Here is a 25,390-nt window from a genome sequence, read left to right as displayed (position 1 = left end):
TGCAGGGGTATAACTGCAGGGGGCGTGCTTGTCCCCAGCTTGTCAAAAAAAAAAAAATATATATATATATATATATATATATATATATATATATATATATATATATATATGCATTGATTCCAAAATTAGACAGTGCATTATACATTTGATAAAATATGCATTTATGTATATCTTTATTCCGAAGTGAAACAGTGCATTGACAGGTTAATATGCACTTGATGAAAAAAAAAAATATGCATTGCTGAGTATATGCAGAATTTAATATGAACATGCAATTAACATGAATATGCACACTTGATGGGAATATGCACTTACATGAACACGTGCATTCAAAGGAAACATGCATTGGCGTAGATACGTGTATGCAAATGAAAAAATGCACTTGACATAGTTGCATATGAATTAAGTAAATAGATGCTTATGAATATTCTTGTTCCATACACATAACAAAGGTTTGCATATATGAATGTGCATTTGAAACATGTGAATTGTGTCATAAATGGCATATTGCTTTGGTTTTTGCATGTGGTGCATCGATGATGCAAGTGGATTATCGCAGGCCTGGAGAGCCCTGAGCACTAGATGCTCCTCCTTTATTTACTTTTAAATGCATCGCAAAAATCACATTTAATTTTATTGCATTGTATTGCACTGTTCTATGTGTTTCCACGGGCGGGAGTCTTGTGATGGCTCTCGCAGGTGTAAATGTGAGCTTTTGTCTTTGCTTTTGCATGCTGAATTGCAAAACTTAATAATTGATTTTTAATAAAAAGATAATGAATAAGAACAATATAATATACGTTTTGAGATCTCATATCGGAAGAATGAGAATCTTAGATATTCGGTTTGAGAGATCATGAGGATACAAAAACTCCATGTGCGCTATTGTTATCCCTGAACCCGATATTGAGGTTTTTTCACCTGGCCACGGTTTTAGAGAAAGTTCGTCACTTTGCCTAGAGTGGTGTGTAGACACAGTTGTTGTTTTGGTATACAAAAAAAAATGACACTTGTGGATGGGTGGTCCCTTGTGTCCCCGACATTAGATGGGTGGTCTAATGTTCTGAATGATGTTTCGGTCGAGGGCTAAGTTTAGAACCCAGTAATAAAATTACAACTTGTGTGTTAAGTTACCCTGAGAACCTAACTTGACTTCGGAGATTTTACCCACTTGGTGTATCCGCGGGAACGGTAATTAAAAAGAGAAACTTAAATTGTGTACATTTAATAAGGGCATGCATACGAAAAAAAAAACTCTAACAAAAGATAATAATTTATTCATGCATTGTACTGAAGTCATGCATATTCCTGCTATGCATTAAATCATGTATATTTACTCGTTCCCTTAATTGTCACATGATGGTGGATGCATGGCGTTTGATTCCTAATGCATGTTAAATATTCTGGTTACTTAAATTGTGATCCATGTTATTTATTAAATGTTCTTTGTTGCTATAAGATGTTTTCTCTTACTTAGCAATTATTTCATGTTAATTTCATGCTTGCTAAAATCATAGATCTGTCATAAATACATTTCTTATATGTATTTTTTTTGCTCATTTATTTCATTAGAGGTACTTGTACTCAAGATTTCGGTTCTAACACCCCTACTTCAGTGGTTTTTTGCAGCCGCAGGAGATCAGTGAAACGGCCAACTTTTGAGAGAGCTATGAGTGTCACAATTCTGCTAGACAGTTTACAGAAGGACAACGTGGTTCAGTTTTTCTTTATTTACTTTTGTGTCATTTAAATAATTCTGATGTCTCTTGCAATTATTGTTTAAACACTCTTTCTTTCATAATTATTAAATAATGAGTTACTATGGTTTGTAGTGATAAATGTAAGATCCCTTATGGTGTGTTTGGTTATCTAATTGGGAGTGAAACTGTAAAGGCCTCGAGTCTCTGAGAATATTTTCGCAATGTTTAAAAAAAATCCGCACTTTTTCTTGGGTATGCACTTTTTCTTGGGGTTGTTACATCTTCGGGTTATAAATTCAAAAAAATGATCCCCCTAATGACTCAAATCATGCTTCAGCTCCTTGTTCCTTTGCTATACAAACTTTGTTTAAAAAACATCAACTGAATTATTCCTGGTGCAGATCATGCACAAGTACAAGTCCAACCTTGAACATGTTTGCACCCACTCTTGATGCACCCATATACAAGACTAAGGTTTCGTTTCACAAAATTTCATTTCCTCCGGAAGGCTGACATCATCCAGGCCTGATAAAACTTAATACCTTAATAATAGATTGAATTTTGAAGCAGCATTGCACAAGATGATGAGAAAATAATTGAAACACGAAAATCAGAAGCCAGCTTTACAATAAGGTTTCTCTTAATAATGCAAGGCCATGATACTACATAAAACAATTTATGAAATGTAATTTGGCAGTCAAATAATGGAAGTAAGTTGAGCAAATAACAAAAGTGAAGCATGAAAATAGGGAGGAAAGAGAAAAATAAAGAAACATTTAGGAAAAAATAAAGCATGTATTGAAGAAACTATTAAACTAACTATTCACTGGACTGTACATTTCCCAGTAATACCGAGTCATTAGTCCCTATAACAGGCATGAGTGCACACACACTAACTAACTAACTACATATATATATATGCACTTATATTTGGCACATGAAGGTATGGAACTATTGAGCTAAAAATCATAGATGCATTGTTAGGGATAGGAACTTGGATAGTGTCTTTTTTATGTAAAAATATGATTTTTTGAGTTATGAAATTTTGGTATATTGTGGGCCATTGATTTTTGAAGCCCTTGAAAAACTTGCTTACATAGCAACAAACATTGCAGATTACATTCATAATGTTGGATCCTTAGTTGTCAAAGGCGCTAGGCGGTGAGCCCCTAAAAAGACAAGGCGAGGACTAGGCAGGGCCTACGCGGACTAGGTAGTATCCCGAATAAAAAAATTAAAAAAGACATACAAAATATATAAACAAACTACTAAAATTAATAACAAACATACATACAGCATAAAATCAATCAACAATAAGCAATAAACAAATAATAACATGTTGTCGAACAGTGTAAAACTGTCACATGGGTGCGGGTGTGGGGGTGCGGCAATATATATATATATATATATATATATATATATATATATATATATATATATATATATATATATATATATATATATATATGCAAAGGAGGGATCAAGCCCCCTCCCTGCGCCCTCTTTGTGCAGGGGAGGGGTCGAGCTGATGAGTTGTGGAGCCTGATTCAGAGTTTTTGTCCTTGCAGAAAGGGGGGTCTGGGGGCTCCCCCAGGCGCGGGTCCCACTATTTAACGCAGCGCCCCCCAAAACAAATTTTTTTAATAAAAAAATTGGACACAAATGACCTTGGGTGCGGTCAATGCACCCAGGGTCAGGTTGACCGCACCCGCGTCGAGTCGCGTCAACGCGGGTGCGGCACCCTACTAGCCGAATCCCTGTGACATAGGTGTAAAACAATTATATTACATAAAAACAGTCAAATAGATAACTCTTGTGCTTATAGATTATATATGAATTAAGTACACAGGTAAGTGTATATATATATAATATAAACACAAAATATTGTAATTTATAATATATGTTATTATATGTTAATATATATAATTATATATATTTAAACAAAAAACATATATGTGTGCAACAGCGCAGCAGACCAAGAGACTACCTTGCCTAGGCTACGCCTTTGACAACTAAGCGAAGGGGTGAAAGGAGAGAATAAAAAAAAACTTTGGGGGCGGGAGGAAGAAGAAAAAGAAAAAAAAGACAAAAAAAAAATTAAAAACATGACAACTATGTCCATACTACTTAGGCAGGGACAGCCTAAGCACTACCTAGGCAGCCTAGGTAAAAAAAAGGGCCCTACAGCCAATACCCATAAGCCTAGGTGATGGCCCTACACCTAGCCAGCCTAGGCGCAGCTTTTGATAACTAAGGTTGGATCTACAAAAAAAAACATGAAATAAATGTGATTTATACTCAATAATTCTGTACCTTCATAGTACCAAATATTTACCCTCTCTCTCTCTCTCTCTCTCTCTCTCTCTGTATATATATATATATAGAGAGAGAGAGAGAGAGATCAGGAATACAGTAATTATGAATGAAGAAGAATATGATGAAAAAAGAAGCAGCACTTAAATACAAAATAAACTCTTACCAAAAGTATAAGTAACAGGCTTTCTGTCACGTAAATAACGCCCTACAGGAAGCCCATCAGCACTAATATAGCTATCTAGGAGCACAGCTTCTCTATGTTGTTTCTTGAGTGCTCGCTCCTTCCTCTGAAACAAAGCCTCAAGATATTAAAACTCAAGAAATTTTTCAGAGCCAAATTGCTCCAGCACAACATATGAACAAAAACAAGTATGAAAAGCACAAATTATGAAATGAGCCACGACATTCATAACATGCTCATAAAACCTCAAATAAGCACCTTATGAATCTTCTCAATCTCTGGAAGAATGTCAATCTTCAGCCTCTTTCCCAGTACAGCCTCGGTTCTATTTTTGCTCAATGAAAGATTTTCCTATAAAAAGCACAAAAACTAATGTTTAAAGGATATCTCGAGAACAAATTATGAAACTTTGCATTTGTAATTATCACAGCATTCATGCGTGCAAGGCCATACAACACCAATTTAGAGAACTTCCCTCAAGTCTTCATAAGATCAATTGATGTTTTCTATTTATAAGGCTGGTTTAAGATATTGACTTACAGCTCTTTTTTCATCAAGAGTCGTGAGGGAAAAAACTGAGGATCTATAAATTAGAAAAGAAAAGATGATCAACACAACCTTCTTCAATAGTTCTTACAATCATGAAATCATTGTTGTAACACTATATATGGAGGTGGGGATTCAGCATCACTGCCAATCCACAAAAGAAACAAAGAAGGCAACATTTTTCTGACCAATTTTCTCCCCAGTAGGGGGTTGAGTGAGATAGCTGGATGGTTAAGGCCACACTATCATAACCGAGGGGTCTCAGAGTTGAATCCCATGGGGGTTACCCCTGACATAACCCCCCGACCCCCCATCCCCCCACAATATCAAGCCTACATCTAACACAAGAGAACCCTAACCCTGACCTGTAACAACAATCTACATACTAAAGAAGAACGGCAGACCAGTGGTATAATAATATGGAAACCAAGCAAGATGTTTGTGCAACATTGCTGGTAACACCAGTCAAGCATATTGGCAAGCCAGTAATAGTCCCTGTACAAGCCTATTTCATTTTTAATTACAGTGAGCTACTGTCTGGATCAACAGTCTCAACAGATAAAGGAAACTAAGTTAAAATTCTGATGATTATAGTACAACAGAATCCCAAAAAGCCCCCTTTCTTTTGCAGTTTATATTAAACGTTTTGGAAGAATGACACCAGAAATGGGAATGTCATTGGAATTAAGGTTTTTAAATACTGAGTCATGGTGACGTGCTTTAGACAAATCTGAACAAGGCATAACAAGAATTTTAAAACTTAATAGAAGACAAAAAACACTAAAAGGATGCAACAGTATTCAGAGACTAATAGACAATGGTTAATGCTAGATGCAACAGTATTCAGAGACTAATAGAATTAATTAAAAAAGACATAACAATAAGCAACTAAATACATGTGCTCATATTGATTTTCACAGATAGTTAATGAAACTGATAGATCTAAACAACAATAAATTAAGGGACCTTAAAAATTTAACAAAAATAGAGACCCTAAAAGAAAGATCACTATTGCACCATAGAATTAGAAAATAATGAAGAAACCCTTTCAAATAACAAAAAAAAAGTGCACCACACTTCGATTCTTCACACAATGAAAAATGTGTTTCTCATGATCCTTCTTTCTTTTTATGCAACTATTTTCCAAAAACGCAAATAAAATCATCTTGAAAAGTTCTTTTGTATTTTTAACTCTAAATTAGTAAAAAATTGCAGTATAAAATAATGCATTCTACTAAGTTTATTTGGAGCATAAATTAGCAGATAAACTCTTATGTTTCCCTCCTTAAGATAGTCTAACTATGAAAATGATACTGCATAATTAGCCCTGAAAACCTGATGCAGGGCAGGACCCGATTGGGTCCATCGTGCCACCCGATCTGCCACAAAGGGCAGATGAAGGACCCCGCGCATATGACTCACTTGCAGGGACGGAGCCACGACGCAGGGAGGTACCCCTACGCACCTACGTCAGGCGTGGTGGAGCTCGCACGCCCCAGAACCAGCTGCAAAGAGAGACTGACCCGGATCGTGGGTCGGATCCAAATCTGGACCCACGACCCGGTCCAGTAAACAGCCTTTAAAAGGCCTTGCCTAGGGTTGCGTGAAGGCAGAGATTATTGAAAAGCTTCAGCCGCCTTCTTTCCTGCAGTTTTCCTATTCTTTTACTTGCTTGCTGTTTTCCTTTACATTTTTCACTGTTTATTGCATTTTCCCATTGCTTATTGAATATTTCTGAGTTTAATAAAGAAGTTCAGCCACACCGATTCACGGTGGGCCATTATTTTCTCTCCTCCTCCAACGTGGACTGCATCAAAGTGGTATCAGAGCAGCGGGCGTTCCACCTTCATCAGCGATATGGCTCTTGAGGAGAGAACCGATCTGGTACAAGGCGAAGTGCGTGAGGAGGCGATCAGCGAAGATCCCATGCTGCGTGTCATGGAGGTGTTGACGAAAATACAGGAGAATGTGTTGCGCGTGACCCGGGATGTTGCAGGCCTATCGAAAAGGCTGGATGGGATGGATGATCGTTTGACAGCACTCGAGTCGCGCAAGGGGCCGTGCGCAGTACCAGATGCAGACTTCGCTGATGGCGTGTCTGCAAATCTGAACCTCCAAGGGGCTGAATCATCCCAGTCGATACCCCTACAACGAGTGAATGCGCCTGTTTCAGCATCCATGAATGGTCCGGCCTACCCAGCAGTTCCAGCATCCATGTATGGTCCGGACATCTCTCGACAGCACCAGGGGATCCCGGCGAACAACGATGCCCTGGTAAGAGCACCCCACTCCCGACAACGGGTGACTGCGCCTGTGTCACAGGTGGACCCGAGCCTGCAGGGCCCCAGCGGTATGCTGGGTCCACCTGCAGGCCAGGGTGCGTGGCAAGGCGCAACAGCAAGTGCGCTGAGGGTCAGCCCGAGCCTGCAGGGCCCCAGTGTTGCGCTGGGTCCACCTGCGGGCCTGGGATTGTGGCAGGGCCTCGCTCGGGCTGTGTCGCAGAGTGAGCTGAGTCGGCAGGGGCCCAGCATCACGCTGGACCCTGCTGCTGGCCCGATCCTATCAGCCGGGCTTGGGAGAGACGTGCATTTCCTCCCCGACCCCACACGGGGAGGCTCCGTAGCCGCATCCCTGCGAGCTGGAGTTGGCGAACCTTTGTTGATTGGGCCAGATCCAAGAGGACCCAATCCAGTTTGTAATGCAACGGGACCCAGGCCTGTTTCGCTGGGACCAACCATTGGGTCTCAGGGAACGGGTTTGGGTCTAGACACCCCTTACCCAGCCTACCTAGTTGGTTCCGGTTCGCGGGCAGCCCCGAGCCAGAACCAACCCATTAGTTCCGACCCTCAACATATACCCCAGACCGACCCTAACCCATATCGGACCCGGACGGAGCTCCAGTTTGGATTTGAGCCGGGTCAAAACCAGACCCATAATGCTATGGATCGGGGATCGAGTTCAAACCAAGCTTCTTATCCCCACAACTCGAACCTCGATCCAACCCACTCATATCTGGGTCCGACGAGTAGTGTAGGAGCGGGCCCGATCCATATCCCATCGGACGAATCAACCCATCCATATAACCACCAGGCACCATACCCATACCCAAACCCAAATCCACCTGTTTACCCAACCCTGACCCAGAACCCAACTCAACCTCCAGCCCAACACCATACTCTTAACCCACAACCATATTATACCAATTTTACCCGCCAGGAACCAGAAACTCACCCGAACCCTCCCCCCTACATTGGCCTTCCCGTCATTCCAGTACCACAATACCGGCCGCAGATGGTGCCCGCCCCCGGGCAAACCAGACCGAGGCAATGTCAGCAGGAATCGGCACGCCCTGACCGCCGACCCCCCATAGGGAGAGTTCGACAGCACCAACATCATGGCGAGCAATACCGCCCTACGAACAATGAGGCAGCATGGGACGACGACCTTTTCTGGAACGAGCATCCTGCTGGAATGGTGGAGCCGCGACAACAGAGAGCACCAGACCACTCCTCCACTTATGGCGTGAAACTGGATCTTTCGGAGTTTGCGGGGCGATTCGACGCGAAACAGTTTTTCGACTGGTCTTATGCAGTGCAGTTCTTCTTCGATTATCACACAGTTGCTGAACATCGTCGTGTCTCGTTAGCTTCTACGCGATTGAGAGGCCTAGCACAGACATGATGGGTGGAGCTACAACGATCAAGGGAGCGGCAGGGATTAGAGCGCGTACAGTCGTGGGAGGAAATGCAAAGACTGATGCAGTCAAAGTTCGTGCCTTCGGATCACGCCGAGCGAGCCTACAAGGAATACCTGACCCTGCGCCAAGGTTCCCGAACTGTAGCAGAGTACATCGCGGAGTTCCATCGTCTTTCCCTGCGTGTGCAGATCGAGGAAACAGCTCGTCAGCAGGTCACGAGGTACATTTCGGGTCTCCGCCCTGCTATCTCTGATGATTTTAGTTGTGTCACAGTAGAGACATTAGATCAAGCCAGCAGTTATGCCATGAACATCGAGGACAAGCTGAAGCGGAGGCAGGAATATCGGACGACCCGTAATGAGCCCACCAGCCGACCCAAGCCGAGTTTCCCAACCAGGGGAGCAAGCTCCCCTAGTGATTCAAAACCTAGAACAGACCTTAGCAAACCTGACCAGTCAGGCCCAGCTTTCCACACCCGGTCCAAAGCCAAACCTAGTGAGTCGACCCTTCGTTGTTTTAGGTGTCAAGAGTTAGGACATGTCGCGTTCAAGTGTCCGATCGTGAGCAAGAACACCCATCTGGTTGAAGGAATTGTCGAGTCCGCAAGTGAGAGTGATAGTGATGACAATTCATTAGTTGAGGTTGAGGATAAGAGGGGAGTTATAGAGTTCGACGGCAACGTCGAAAGTTTGTTGTCCATCCGTCATGTGTTGACCATACCCCGAGAATCGGCCCCATCGAAATGGCTAAGGAATAACATTTTTAGGACTCGGTGCAACTGTGAGGGACACGCATGTGATGTCATCATTGATACCGAAGCTTGTGAGAACATGGTGTCTGAGAGTGTGGTGTCTACCTTGAAACTTAACACCGAAAAGTTGTCCCAACCCTACAAGATGGCCTGGTTCAAGAAAGGAAATGAGGTTCCCATCACTTAGCGATGCATAGTCCGGTTTTCCATGGGGGAACACTACCACGATGAGGTGTGGTGTGATGTAGCCCCTATGCACGCATGTCACATTCTCTTGGGACGTCCCTGGCAGTTCGATCGCCAGACAACTCACGATGGCCGCAAGAACACATACTCCTTTGTCTTTAATGGCCATAGAATAGTCCTTCTACCTATCAAGGAGACTGGTTTCCCCACTGTAGACAAACCTGAGCGAGTTCCCCGAATCGCAGGTCTCTCGTACCGGCTCTTCCTGGACCACTGTCAGGAAGACCTTCCCGCATATCGCATGAACCCCACTGAGCATACTGAGTTATTAAGACAGGTTCAGCAATTGCTGCAAAAGGGTTTCATTCGCGAGAGTGTTAGTCCTTGTGCCGTTCCCGCCTTACTTACTCCTAAGAAAGATGGGTCCATGCGCATGTGTGTCGATAGTCGTGCGATCAATCGCATCACAGTCAAATACCGTTTTCCCATTCCTCGTTTGGACGATATGTTTGATATGTTATCTGGTGCCTCCATTTTCTCTAAAATAGACCTAAAAAGCGGGTATCACCAAGATTCGTATACGCGAAGGGGACGAGTGGAAAACAGCATTCAAGACGCGTGATGGATTGTATGAATGGTTAGTCATGCCGTTTGGGTTATCTAATGCCCCAAGTACCTTTATGAACATGATGACCCAGGTCTTGCGTCCGTGTATTGGGAAGTTTGTTGTTGTCTACTTTGACGACATTTTGATCTATAGTTCCTCGTTGTCCGAGCATTTGAGTCACCTGCGTCAAGTCTTAGATATTTTGAGAAAGGAAAAATTGTATGCCAATGCCAAGAAGTGTGAGTTTATGACGTCCAGTGTCGTGTTCTTAGGGTTTATTGTGTCATCTGATGGCGTCAAGGCCGACCCTGCAAAAGTCTGCGCGATTGTCGATTGGCCTACCCCAAAGACTATAGGAGAGATCCATAGTTTCCACGGGTTAGCCACTTTTTACCGACGTTTCGTGAGAAATTTTAGTACCCTTATGGCCCCCATCACGGAGTGCCTAAAAGGTACTAGTTTTCATTGGACGCCAGCGGCTAGCAAATCCTTTACGATCATCAAGGACAAAATGACCAGTGCTCCTGTCTTAGCCCTCCCAGATATTAGTGCAGTCTTTGAGGTTGAATGTGATGCCTCTAAAGTGGGGATTGGCGCTGTCTTGAGTCAGAATCGTAGGCCCGTTGCCTTCTTTAGCGAGAAGCTGACTCAGGCCAGGTGCCAATACTCCACTTACGATGTTGAGTTCTATGTCGTTGTACAAGCCCTTCATTATTGGAGACATTATCTCATTTATAAGGAATTTGTCTTGTACACGGACCATGAGGCATTGAAGTATCTGAACAGTCAGAAGAAGTTGAGTGCTCGTCATGCCAAGTGGGTCAGCTTCTTGCAAGAGTACACCTTTTCGCTTCGGCATCAATCGGGTACCCTGAACAAGGTGGTTGACGCTCTTAGTAGGAAGAACAGCCTTCTGATGACTATGTCGGTGCAGGTCATTGGTTTTGAGCAATGCAAAGAATTATACCCTACGGACCCTGATTTTCACAAAGTCTGGGAAGGGTGCACCTCTTCAGATCGCAACCTCGACCCCCGTTTTTGTATTCATAATGGTTACCTCTTCTGTGGTAACCAATTATGTGTGCCCAATTTCTCCCTTAGACTTCAGTTGATTTCTGAATTACATGAAGGAGGATTAGCAGGGCATTTCGGGCATGATAAGACGTTCGCTCTCTTAGATGAACGATACTTTTGGCCCAAAATGCGCAAAGATGTTGTCAAGTTTATCCAAGGCTGTCATGTGTGTCAAGTGTCCAAGGGTCATCGTCAGAATAGTGGTCTGTACACCCCGTTACCCATTCCTGAACGGCCGTGGGAGCATGTATCCATGGATTTTATTGTGGGCCTTCCCCGCACACCACGTCGTTTTGATTCAATTTTAGTTGTTGACCGGTTCTCCAAAATGGCTATCTTTGTTCCGTGCAAGCGCACCATCGATGCCTCTTTAGTCGCCTCATATTATTTCAAGGATGTTGCCCGTTTCCACGGTCTACCTCACACAATCACTTCCGATCGCGACACGCGTTTTATGAGCCACTTTTGGAAATCGTTATGGGCCCTGTTGAAAACTAAGCTTCAGTTCAGTAGTGCGTATCATCCCCAGACTGATGGCCAAACCGAAGTTGTGAACCGCACCTTAGGAAATTTGTTACGGAGCCTAGTGGGCGAAAATGTCAAAACTTGGGATCTCGTATTGCCCCAAGCCGAGTTCGCCTATAACAACTCCATTAACCGTTCTACTGGTAAATCTCCGTTCCAAGTAGTGTATGGTCGGTCTCCCACCCATGTCGTTGACCTAGCCCCTGTGTCAGATCTCTCAGCTCCAGCTCCGGATGCCTTTGATGCCGTTGAGTATATGCGTGACGTTCACAGACAAGTCCGGGTCAAACTTGTTGAAAGCTATGAGACCTACAAAGCTTTCGTAGATCAGGGTCGTCGTGATGTCCATTTCGAGGTCGGTCAACTTGTCTGGGTGTATCTGCGTCCAGAGCGTTTTCCTGTAGGCACCTATAGCAAATTAAGTCCTAAGTATGGCCCTTTTACGATCCTTCAGCGATTGGGTTCGAATGCTTACCTCCTTGAGCTGCCCGATGATTGGCATATTTCCCCTATTTTCAACGTGGCTGATCTATATGCTTACTGTGGCAACAACAAGTCGACAGAGCCGACTTCTTCCCAACCAGGGGAGAATGATGCAGGGCAGGACCTGATTGGGTCCATCGTGCCACCCGATCCGCCACAAAGGGCAGATGAAGGACCCCGCGCATATGACTCACTTGCAGGGACAGAGCCACGACGCAGGGAGGTACCCCTGCGCACCTACGTCAGGCGTGGTGGAGCTCGCACGCCCCAGAACCAGCTGCAAAGAGAGACTGACCCAGATCGTGGGTCGGATCCAAATCTGGACCCACGACCCGGTCCAGTAAACAGCCTTTAAAAGGCCCTGCCTAGGGTTGCGTGAAGGCAGAGATTATTGAAAAGCTCCAGCCGCCTTCTTTCCTGCAGTTTTCCTATTCTTTTACTTGCTTGCTGTTTTCCTTTACATTTTTCACTGTTTATTGCATTTTCCCATTGCTTATTGAACATTTCTGAGTTTAATAAAGAAGTTCAGCCACACCGATTCACGGTGGGCCATTATTTTCTCTCCTCCTCCAACGTGGACTGCATCAAAACCTCACCAATTGACGGCCTCCATAACAGCGAGAAGAAATATATGTGTTCAAGCATATCATTACTTAAATTACTCTCAATTTACTAGCACATTGAGATATATTGTCGTTCTTAACATGCTTAATCAATTCAATTTTTTCTTTAATCTTTGTGATTATAGAAGAACCATGAACTTTGTTTGACCCCTAAGAGACATCCCATCTACAAAATGTTCAAGTTGAATCAAGCTGACAAAGATATTAGACTCGGCCTTGGCTTTTCTCATCATGAGCAACAAAGCCGGTTGGGCTGTCAACAGGTAGGGCCAGGGCTGGGTCGAGCTTGAGTCTAACCTACCCATGTAAATAAAATAGCCAGCTTCAGGTTTGGATACTAATTAGGTGAGGTAAGAAAGAGCCAATACACAATCAAATATCTTTTCAAATTCTTAAACCTGTTGTTCCCTTATCAATGGGTCAGATTATTGTTGGGTCGTGTCGGGCTTTGAATGTGTGTAAGATTGACAGTTATATACACAAAGCTATTTAACAACAAAGGAACTTTGGCATGGTGGATGTGCATGTTGTGTTAAAACAAGAAGAGGGGATTGACTCTCACCACTTCTCTGCAAAGGTTTGTCAAGTAAGCACATGCATACTGGACTGAATAGTACCCAAAACGGGTATCCGACATGCAGCATTCTTTTGCTCAATTGGATATCCAACTGAATGTTACTCGGATCAGATACCAACATAACACATCATTCTTTTATTAATCAGATATCCAAATAAATTAATACTTTGCCAATATCCAAACCTGAATGCAGTCTCATACCTGAGATATTTTCATTCAAGCATAGTTGGCAAACTCGTGACTCGGATCCGGATCGCTTGACGCTGGACTCGCGAGTCAGTGGGTTGACTTGGAAACTCGGACGAGTTAGGACTATAAATTTTTTAGTGTTAAGATATGGAAAAAATCAAACTCCAAACTGTATAATCACTAAATTTAGCACATGACATCAATGACCAAGTTATATAAGTATTCAACTATACATAATTGTTGATAATTATGATTTAAAAATATATGATTCTATATAAAAACTATAATCAAGAAATGCATGACAAAATTCACATAAGAGACATGTGGATTGGTCGTCCTGAATCAGTGACCCAACTGAGGTCCAATCCTAGTCGACTCGGGTGATTCCCAAGTCAACTCGCCGTGTTTGCCAACTATGCATTCAGGTCTTCGTATTTAGGTCCAAACCTTGAATTTCAAATCCAGGTCGAGGCCGCCCACAGATCTGACCCACTAATGGCCATCAAAGTTGGCAAACCCAACGAGTCGACTCAGGAATCGCCCGAGTCAACTCAAATCCGACCCCAAATAGGTCACTGATTCAGGTTACTGATCTTAATGCCTATTATAAACTTTTTATCATGCATGTTATGATTTTAATGCACAATTCTCATACAAAGGCACTTGTTATGAAGAATCTAAAAATGTTCAATGAAAAATGTTATAGATTAACTGTTGACATAATGTGCTTATTTTAGTTATTTTACAGCTTGAAGTTTGGTTATTTTCATGCCTAGTTCAAGTGCTTACACTATAACATATAGAGTCCTAACTCGTCTGAGTCACTGAGTCAACCTGCTGACTTGCGAATCAAGGGTTGGGCGATCCGAGTCCGAGTCACGAGCTTGCCAACTATGACGGCCATAAAAGGAAGGGAATTAACTACAGGCAAGGGGAGTTTGCACTTAAACCAACCAACTCCAACTAAAGTTAATTTTGGTGTCCATGCACTACCTTTCAATAGTGTTGCAATGCACACTGCATATCTCTGCTCGAAATGCCTATACTACCTGGTGCATCATCATCATCATCATCATCAAAACCCTATGTCAACAACATCAGGTGGATGTATGAGATGCTATCTAAAGTCAAATTTATCAGACTCCAAAATCTTTTTTATCTGTGTCATAGTACCTTCACGAGCTTAGTGGTCTCTTTTTCCTAATTCTTTCATTTGTGTCTTGTCAACTTTTCACAGCGATGATGTGACAGGTCAGTTTATTTCTTTTATTGACAACACCCCAACATATCTTCTAATGTATTCATTTTTAATCATGTGCTTTGTTATTTCTATATTCACTGAATATAAGGCTCTGTCTGGAAACTAGTGTTAAAACATATGTAATAATACCATAATACCCGATAGGGGTATTATGGTCATTTCACAAAGTACCCCATAGGGGTACTTATTTTGTTTCTCGTATTTCACTATTTTTATTTTTCTTTTTATTTTTATTTTTGTATTTTTTGGATACCGAAAAGGGGCCCCACAATGGAGTCGTTGGGGGCTCCCAACGACTCTATTGGGAGCCCCTTTGGTCTCCTCTTCTTATAAATAGGGGGAACCCCCCATGTATGTTGCATTGCTCTTGAGAGCTCCTCTTCAATAATAGTGATATTATTTTTCATGTGTGTAGCCTTTTTATAAGGCCCTTTGTATATCCCTTAGTGGATTTTCTCTCTTGTGCTTGTTGCATTTGTCCGTGTGGGACATAGTGAATGCTTTAGCATTCTTAGTTTCTTCCGCTTATTTCATTACATGGTATCAGAGCCATAAGATCTTCTAAAGGTAAAATCTTGTCTCTCTCTACTTCCTTTCTTTCTCACATCTTCCTTGTGTAGCAATGGAAGTCAAGATCGATCTATCATTCAAACTCAATGGAAAAAATTACATGATGTGGGCATCCGCAATGGAGAATAATCTCAAAGGCAAGAAGCTTTGGGGTTATGTAATGGGAACCGTTCCGGAACCCCAACTTAAGCTCACAAAGATGGAAGGAGATCAAGAGAAAGCACTTGAAGGCGATGCTCGTCTCAAGGCCATTGAAGATTATAATCATCAAATGGAAGATTGGGAGAGCAACCATGCAAAAATCCTTGCATGGTTTATGAATAATGTCGAACTTAAGGTATGTGCAAATATTGCAAAATTCCGCCGGGCAAATGAAGCTTGGTTTTTTATGAAGGGTATGTTTACCCAAAAGGATCTTGCAAGAGCTTATTTCTTGCAAGAAAAAGTAAGAACCACAAAACAAGGCGACATGAGCATACAAGATTACTATAGTGCTCTAAATCCTTTGTGGGATGAATTGGCTCTTTTAGAGCCTAAATGGGTATCTATGGAGGATGTGGTTCTAAGACAAAAACAAATGGAACAAGATAGATTGTTTCAATTTTTATTTGGGCTTCGTCCCGAATTTGAACAAGTGAGATCCTCACTTCTCCATAGATCCACGTTTCCTCCCTTAGAAGAAGCTATTGCCGAGATTACTCAAGAAGAGACTAGGCATAGCATGGGTAAAAGCATAGAGGAAGTTCTTGCCGTATCTAAACCCGGCAATCATGTTAAAACATACAAACCACCTCATTTTGGTAAGCAAGGGAGTGGTGGAAGAAAAATGATTATATGTCACCATTGTTATGAGCCGGGACATATTAAACCCGTTTGCCCAAAGCTAAATGGGGCATTCAAGCCAAAGGTGGCTTCCGTTGAAGAATCCACCACCAAAGAAGATGACGGCAAGAACGGGGATCTCAAAGACACTCTTGGACAAATCTCCTTGGCTCTTCAACAAATCTTAAAGGTCACTTCTTCCACCTCCGGTGCCGCCATTGCCTCATCATCACCTCCCGGTACGTACTCTTGGATTTTAGATTCCGGAGCTTCTTTTCACATGACCCCTCATGAAAATGCATTAACCAATGTGCACACCAATTCAAAAATGTCTTGTGTCTCTACGGCCGATGGAACTTTTCTTAAAATAAATGGTGTTGGAACTCTTGATTCTAAAAATGTTCAAAATTTCCTTGTTCCAAAAGTTAGAATAGTTCCAAAACTAAATCTTAACCTCTTTTCCGTTTCTCAAATAGTCGACCATGGATGTGAAATATCTTTCTCATCCCAAGGGTGCTTTGTGCAGGATCTCCGGTCCGGGAAGCGGATTGGGCAAGGCCATAGGAAGGGAGACCTTTATTTTATGGATAATTTAATGCTTCCAAATACCTCATTTTGTACTTATGTCCAAGACAAAAATATTGAAACTTGGCATAAAAGGCTTGGACATCCAAGTTACTCTAAAATGTATCTTTTTCCTTTTGGACACAAGTTTTGTAAAGAAAAAGATATCAATTGCAAAGATTGCATTTTTGGCAAAATGAAGTCTACTCCTTTTCCTATTAGATCCTTTGTGACAACAAGACCTTTTGAATTGGTGCATTCCGATGTTTGGGGGCCATCTCCGGTTCTATCTAAAGGTGGTTATTCATATTATGTTACTTTTATTGATGATTATACTAGATATGTATGGATTTATTTTCTTAACTTTAAATCGGAAGTTTTTAACTTCTTTAAAGAATTCCATGCAAAAATTCAAAATCAATTTCAAAGTCAAATATCCATTCTTAGATCCGATTCGGGTGGAGAATACTTATCAAATGATTTTCAAGCATATCTAAAACAACATGGCATTTGTCATCAAAAATCTTGCCCAAGAACTCCTCAACAAAACGGTCTAGCGGAAAGAAAACATAGGCATATTTTGGAAACCACTAGATCCTTACTCATTTCTAAAAATATTCCTAAAAATTTTTGGGCCGAAGCCGTGTTAACCTCCACCTATTTAATCAATAGGATGCCATCTTCAAAATTGAATAATATCTCTCCTTATGAAAAACTTTTTAATATGACACCCGACTACAATCGTCTTCGGATTTTTGGGTGTAAATGCTTTGTTCTTTTACATAAAAGAGATAAATTGTCACCTAAAGCAATAGAATGTGTATTTTTAGGATATGGTGAAAATCAAAAAGGCTATAGATGCTTTGATCATAAAAACAATAAGTTATTTGTCTCCAAAGATGTAACCTTTTTAGAAGATGAAAATGGATTTGACATATTGGAAAAATCAAATGAAATTGATTATATGTTTATCAATGATCTTTTAGAAGATTCAAATGATGACTCTTTGAGTCATCCGGAAATTTTAGAAAATACTCGTGATTCTCATGATGATGATGTATCACCAACTAATGGTGACAATCTCCAAGTATACACTCGGCGTGAGGAAGCCCAACCTATTAGTGCTTTAGAAAAATTCTTGCGGCTTAATGAACCCCTAGAAGAAACCTCCCTTAGGCGTTCTTCTAGAGAATCAATTCCACCTAATAGGTTTGTCTCATATGAAACTCTTTCACCTAAATATAGAGCTTGTCTAATAGCCTTGCATTCTTACTATGAACCCTCCCATTATAATCAAGCAAAAAGTATACCTCATTGGGTTGAAGCAATGAAAGTTGAACTAGATGCTTTAAATAAAGCTAAAACTTGGGAAATAGTTCACCTTCCTCCAAATAAGAAAGCTATAGGATGTCGATGGGTCTACAAAGTCAAAACAAAAAGTGATGGTTCCCTAGAGCGCTATAAAGCTAGATTAGTTGCTAAGGGATACTCACAAGAATATGGCATCGATTATGAGGAGACTTTTGCTCCCGTGGCTCGCATGACAAGCGTTAGAACTTTAATTGCGGTAGCATCATCTAAGAAATGGCCTATATTCCAATTAGATGTTAAAAATGCCTTTCTTAATGGTCAGTTGAATGAAGAAGTATATATGGATCCTCCGCCGGGAATCAGTGTTAACCAAGGTCAAACCCTTCGGTTATTAAAAGCCTTATATGGTCTTAAACAAGCCCCTAAGGCTTGGTATGATAGATTTAGTGCTATCATGTTACAATTGGGATTTCGCTCATGTTATACTGACACTGCTCTTTTTGTTAAAAATGCAGGTAATAGTATCATCATCCTTCTGCTTTATGTTGATGATATGATCATCACTGGCAATGATGAAAGCGGTATTCTTAAAGTTAAAAATATGTTAAAACATAATTTTGATATGTCTGATCTGGGTTTTCTCAGGTACTTTCTTGGCATAGAAGTTGCATACTCTCCTCGAGGGTATATACTGTCACAGATGAAGCTTGCTGCAGACATATGTTCCAAATCTGGGATTTCAGATGATAAAAAGGTGGAGACTCCCGAGGTTATCAATGCTAAACTACGACTGGAGGATGGAGTTCTGCTGGACGATCCTACGCCCTACAGGCAACTCATAGGCTCCCTCACCTATCTGACTATCACCAGGCCCGATATTGCTCATGCTGTGCACTCTGCAAGCCAATTTCAGCATGCTCCTACATCTGTGCATATGAGTGCTGTACTCCGGATCATTCGATATATTAAAAATACTTTGACTAAAGGGCTATTCCTATCCTCAATCTCTTCCTTAGATTTACTAGCTTATACTGATGCTGACTGGGGCGGAAACCCAAATGATCGAATCTCAACTACTGGCTTTTGTGTATTCCTAGGAGATTCGCTAATTGCTTGGAGGTGCAAGAAACAGCAGAAAGTCTCATTGTCTTCTACTGAAGCAGAATACATGGCTATGGCAACCACTACAATGGAGCTGGTGTGGCTTCGAAGTCTTCTTCAAGATATGGGAGTCGAAATTACCGAGGCTTCGAAACTTTGTTGTGACAACAAAAGTGCTATCTACATTGCCAGCAACCACACTTTCCATGAGAGGACGAAACATATTGAAATGGATTGTCATTATGTACGTGATGAATATCTTCGTGGGACAGTAACACTGCCATATGTCACTTCAGAATATCAACTTGCTGATTTCTTCACCAAAGCCCTGTCTGCTCCTCGCTTCTTGTTCCTCCTTGGCAAACTTTCGGTCATTCCCCCGTAAAGTTTGAGGGGGGGTGTTAAAACATATGTAATAATACCATAATACCCGATAGGGGTATTATGGTCATTTCACAAAGTACCCCATAGGGGTACTTATTTTGTTTCTCGTATTTCACTATTTTTATTTTTCTTTTTATTTTTACTTTTTGTATTTTTTGGATACCGAAAAGGGGCCCCACAATGGAGTCGTTGGGGCCCCCAACGGTCACATATGTGACCGTTGGGGGCTCCCAACGACTCTATTGGGAGCCCCTTTGGTCTCTTCTTCTTATAAATAGGGGGAACCCCCATGTATGTTGCATTGCTCTTGAGAGCTCCTCTTCAATAATAGTGATATTATTTTTCATGTGTGTAGCCTTTTTATAAGGCCCTTTGTATATCCCTTAGTGGATTTTCTCTCTTGTGCTTGTTGCATTTGTCCGTGTGGGACATAGTGAATGCTTTAGCATTCTTGGTTTCTTCCGCTTATTTCATTACAACTAGTAGCTGGGATATGAATTAATGCATTTGGTAAAAACTTGGTCAAACTATCTTGGTGGTGGACATTTGCAAACTGGTAGTTGGGATGAGGTGTTTTATGCATTTGGGATGGGAAGTGAGGTTTTCTCTCCTTTGTATACACTAAAGAATGGAATTGATAGCTACCACCTCCTAGAGGTGGTAGCTGCCACCTTGTCAAATGCATAATCTCCATCCGACTACCAGTTTCCAAATGGAGCCTAAGTATCTCCACTGTGTGCACTCTCTTGTAACCTATGTCACATGGGTGCGGGTGTGGGTGCAACACAGGTGCAGCGCAATTTCAAAAATTTTGGACATGGGGACTCGGCTATATATATATATATATATAAAAGACTCTGTCAAAGTTGTGCCCATTAGGGGACAGGTGATGAGTTGTGAAGCCTGATTCAGGGTTTTTTTCCTTACAGGAAGAGGGGGTCCCCCGGCGCGGATCCCGCTGCGCGGTCAGCGGTCCAGGGGGGGCGCCCCTCGCGGGGGGCAGCCCCCTCCCAGATTTTTTTTTTTTAAATTATGTAGCCCAGAAAATTTAAAAAAAAAGTTTCCAAAAATGGACCAAAATGACCCTGGTGCGTTGACCGCACCCAGGGTCGGGTTGACCGAGTCCGAGCCGCACCCGTGTCGGTGTGTGTCGACGCGGGTGCGTCGACCTTGGAGCCGAGTCCGTGTGACATAGCTTGTAACTTCCTAGCCCAACACTTAGCACCACAACAAAGTCCTAGCTTCATCGCAATCACTTATAAACAGTCCTTTTATATAGGTAAAAGATAAGTACTATTCAAAAAATAATTGAGTCACCCAACAAAAAAGGAAATACTCCTTTAATTACACAGCTGCTCACGAGTCACATAACACACCACTAGCTCATCTCCACCTCATTGATTCAGAATAAATGCTACTTGTGATATGACATTCTTTATTGAACCCAATAGCATATGACAACTGTATTGAACTTAATAACTGGATGCATTACAACCTCAAATGATACAGGTAAACACTATATGAAGCTTCATAATGTTCAATTAACCAATTAAATGTGACATGCATAAGATATAAAATGCATATAAACAACTAGTAGATACTGGTATCACTAAAAGTTTGCTCTCTAATAATTCAACCATTACACAGTTTCATTCTATTTTACTTTAAGAGCACAAATGAGTGAAAGAAACCAGCTTTCCTTTTATATAAAAGAGATACTGTCTACATACCAATAGCATACCATACATAAAGCAAAACAATGAATAAATGCATCCACATAACGGAGACCAAGTAACCAATCGCAATATGGATAATTACCGACACTTCCTGAAATTCATCCAAGTTAGCTGCAACAGTCTCCCAGTTACAAGATATGATGGGTTCCATTGGGAGTCCCTTTTTAAACTTCTTGGTTTCTATTTTTCGAATCTCCCGGTACAACCGATGCCCAATGACAGGATCATCTTCAAACCTATAAACATGTCAATTACAGAATAACATGGGCAATAAACACAGGCTTCAGTGTCACGATTTGAAATTTGAATTGCTTTTGAAACAGATATTAACCTCAAATACAAGAATGAACTATTCGAGTACAGTTTTTAATGATACCAGTAATTAGTTCCATATGCATCACCACCAATTCGTTCACGGCGAAATGCAGATAGTTGAACCCCATGTTTTATAGAATCATCAATATGGTTTCGGATATCTTCTTGCTGTTAAATGAAAGTATTAAGACCCAATAATTCACATGGATCACAATATAGAAGACAAGACATTAAAAATAAAATAAAAAATAGATGTACAAAAAGTCCATGGTCCTAGCTCATGTGTCACAAGCAGAAGCTGTAAGTTACTAGCAACTGAGAAAACAAATGCACCAGGATTTAGAATGTGTATTTATCACACAGAACAATACGGAAGCATAAAGGCATTATGGCACAGTGCAATGAATGCACATTATCAAGTCAGAAAAAAGTGAGAAATTGATGCACCTACAAGGAAATCTTAGAAGAGAAGCTAAGGCCTCAGCCATTATGCAACAAAAAATTTAAAAATAAGCACAATGGAGCAGTTAGAATAGGAAAACAGGATTTGTTTTTTTTCTGGAAAGGAATGTTTTTTTCATTAAAGATGTGAGAGGGAAAAAGACAGCAACAAGAAATCACTGCTGGATCAAATACAATAGAAAAAGAAAAAGGTCACATCGGATTTCTCATTTAACATCTCCCATTTAATACCATTTTAAGAAAAAATTCTTCCACAGGTTACTTGATTCCCCAGATAAGCCTGTTGGTCCCATGAAGCAAACTAATACTGCTTTCTAATACAACCCTTGCTAAATCCTTTCTCTGCTTCTTTTGCTTCATTTAGTAAGTCATTCACCATTGATGATAAAATCACATATTTACTGTTGAGGTAGTTTATGATAGCAGTAGCACTGGATTTGCTGTTTATCGTTGTGTGCTTGCTTATGCATCTTGTGATATTGTAAATAGCATAAGCTAAAATGGCAATGGCTTCAAACAAATACCACAAAAATCTTTCAAAATCGTAATTAAGCTGCAAGGTGAAGTGTTTTTGCACCTGTACATCACACATTCATCACAAATGAGCATATAATACACAAAGCTGCATCAAATTGCACTCTAAAGATCTCCATAACATCACAGTTGCAGGTATTAAAGTTGGCAATACCTCTACACGAATATCACAGAGAGCTTTCAAGATCAAGACACGTGTTGCAGGCTCCAGTGTTTTATAGACCTCTATCTCAGTCCTTTATCACAAAAGCATTATACAATCGTTAGACAGGCATTTAAATGCACATTCTACCAATAATTAAACCAGACCAAAACTACTGACCCATGTGAAGCAATGATTGGGATCTCTCCTTCAGCAACCTGCCATTATTTAAAAGGCACATTTGGAGTGCTTCTAGTATATAAGGAAAAGACGGTAGAAATGCTAGTGAAATAACAATGGATCTAGCTATAAAGAAGCTTGCATACCCAATGCCACCAGTCCCTCAGCTTCCTGCATAATACTGAAACCCATGTTGCACGCCCAAGTGCCATTCTGGTTACAGGAGGAATTGCCTATAATAGAATAGAAACAGGTTGCAAGCAGAAAATTCAGCATAAAGTTTGTCACAGACAACCAGAAGTTTTTTGCCTAGCAGAAAGCAACTCTAAAAATGAACGTAGAAATCAACTTCTTGGTTCAAAGTTAAGATATGTCATTCCCTGTAATCAAGAACAAAGAAAAAAGAAAAAGTAAAGAAAACCACAGCTGGAAAACTCTAAGTTATATGATCATCGATCGGAGACAAAGATCATGTTATTTTTAAATAAAATCCACATACCTCCACGTTTTCAGACAAAAGAAATAGGTGGTTCTACCTCTCAAACAAAAACGATAAAAAAGGGCGAGACTGAAGAACTTGGGAAACTGAAAAAATATGGATTATTTTGCAATTACAGTAACAGGCAAATGAAAGAGGACAGAAGCTAGTCACCGCACATCCTGTCCAAAACAGGATGACCTAATCAAACATGTTCATAATTTAATTCAAATAATCAACAGTATAAAAAATATGAACACTGATTGCATTTTCACCGTTTACCAACTCAAGTTTTACTGTGCACATTAACTGCTGTAAAGCTCCCGAATTAATGCATTTCTAACTTCAAGCCGTCAAGAATTCCTGAAGTTCAGAATTATTTGACAGATAACTGACTTACAGGAAATGTTCTCAGTATTGGTAAAAAAACTTAAGGAGCAAGAGTATCTACATCGGCCTAAAACTGCTTAATTCTACTAGGTCCCTATAAACCTTCAACCTTTTAGAAGCATGCACCTGGATAGGCATATCCAAACAACAACCTCATTCTTGCTCAGAGACATGACATACTCCCAGAAAGTCAATTGATCTAGTTCATACAAAACCATCCATTCAACCTGAACGGCTATCGGAACGGATCACCTCAACATCACCTACTGAAAAGTCAAATACTCCACAAACAGAGAACACAATTACTTGGGGAAAACAAAAGTAAAGAGGTGAAGTGGCATTGCTTCCATGAAAACTAATTAATCTTAGCAAATTGATTCAATTCTTCATTGTTGGGTGTCTGTTAAGAGATGACAGAGCGCCAGAGTAAGACAAACGGCGACAGAACCTAGTAGCTAAGATCATATCCAATCAAAAACTCACGCTTCACTAATGTCTTTCACTAAGTGAGGAACAAAATTGAACTCTAAAAACTTATTGTTTTTTCTCCTTTTCCCATTGGAGCTACAATGCACCCATTTCGTCCACTTACACAACAAGGAAATGATCAATCAAACAACACCCCCAACAAATTCAAACCAAAACTGTAAATTAAGACACAGGGAAACCAAACCAAACCTTGAGCAGAGGCATATGTATATCATCTAAAGTGTTGTTGGGCACAATGAGGGCGGCCTCGAGCTCTTCTGCCGAGAAATCGACGTTTATGTTCAAGAATGATCTGAAAATCTACACAACAAAACAGAATCTCAATAACTTCCCACAATCCATACCCCATAGAAGAAACAAAGAAGAGAGCACCCTTTTTTCTTGCTTACATGGAGGAAGTTGAGTACGGAGGCGAACTCCCACATGGAGCGGAGGGACCAGAGCTGGTCCTGCGATGGCGGGGGCGGCGAGACGGCCTCGCATCGAGGGTCCTCCTTAACGACCGCCGGCAGCGGCTTCTGGTGAGGCCCCGCTGCGCCGCCGGGGTTGAGGAGGCGGGAGGCATTCGTCCAGATAGTGCACGATCGGACGAGGCGCTGCTTCCTCTCTAGTTGGGGAGGCCGTTTATCGTTCTGCCGCTGTTGATTATTGTTGGGGGATGATACTTGGTTACGTTGGGTCCAACCACCGCCTTTCCCACCAGAACTTCCGAACCCCACTTCTTCTTCCTCTTCTCCCAACATCACCAGTCGGTCAAAACACAGGAAGAAACAATCAATAAGAAGAAGAGGAGATCAAGAGCTGGTTTTGAGAGCAGAGTGGGAAGTGGAAGAGAAGGGATGATGGGGAGATGAAGAAGAAGAAGGGGAACGGTGGCATGATGGTGCTACTGTAGCAAACCCCATTCCATGAAGAGAGAGAGAGAGAGAGAGAGAGACCCCAAAAAGAAGGAAGAAAGAGGGAAATCCTGCTTCTCCCTTTGTTTTTAACTTGTTACTTTTCAACTTAACCGCCAGTCGGATCCCACTTTTGTAAAAAAAAAATCATGAAAAATATTGGCACGGAACGTCAACATCGTCAATATATCACGAATATATCTCCAATATTTTTGATATTTTCAAAAACTGTTATAATACCAAGAAGATATGCCATTTTCAAGATGCTGTTTAAGATTAAAAGCATCAAGTTTTCATCTT

The 25,390-nt window shown here is 41.2% G+C and overlaps 1 protein-coding gene across 1 annotated transcript in view; it reads right to left on the bottom strand.

Annotated features, from left to right (window-relative positions):
• LOC149830473 (DDT domain-containing protein DDR4-like) overlaps positions 1–25,196 on the bottom strand; it is a 30,151-nt gene extending 4,955 nt beyond the window's left edge. The window contains exons 1-9 of the mRNA XM_090016536.1: positions 24,584–25,196; positions 24,384–24,494; positions 22,984–23,070; positions 22,838–22,875; positions 22,670–22,751; positions 21,581–21,687; positions 21,287–21,440; positions 4,456–4,548; positions 4,180–4,303 (exon numbers count right to left, since the gene is read on the bottom strand). Of these exons, the coding sequence (XP_089872662.1) occupies positions 4,180–4,303; positions 4,456–4,548; positions 21,287–21,440; positions 21,581–21,687; positions 22,670–22,751; positions 22,838–22,875; positions 22,984–23,070; positions 24,384–24,494; positions 24,584–24,937 (1,150 nt within the window). The 5' untranslated portion in view covers positions 24,938–25,196. The remainder of the gene's footprint in view (positions 1–4,179; positions 4,304–4,455; positions 4,549–21,286; positions 21,441–21,580; positions 21,688–22,669; positions 22,752–22,837; positions 22,876–22,983; positions 23,071–24,383; positions 24,495–24,583) is intronic.
• Between the last annotated feature and the right edge of the window lie 194 nt (positions 25,197–25,390).

This window comes from Nuphar pumila, chromosome 8 (genome assembly GCF_984573655.1).
Source record: "Nuphar pumila chromosome 8, dmNupPumi1.hap1.1, whole genome shotgun sequence".
Taxonomy (NCBI): domain Eukaryota; kingdom Viridiplantae; phylum Streptophyta; class Magnoliopsida; order Nymphaeales; family Nymphaeaceae; genus Nuphar; species Nuphar pumila.
The sequence above is the reverse complement of the archived record's forward strand: the minus strand, read 5'-3'. Positions and strand labels throughout refer to the sequence as shown.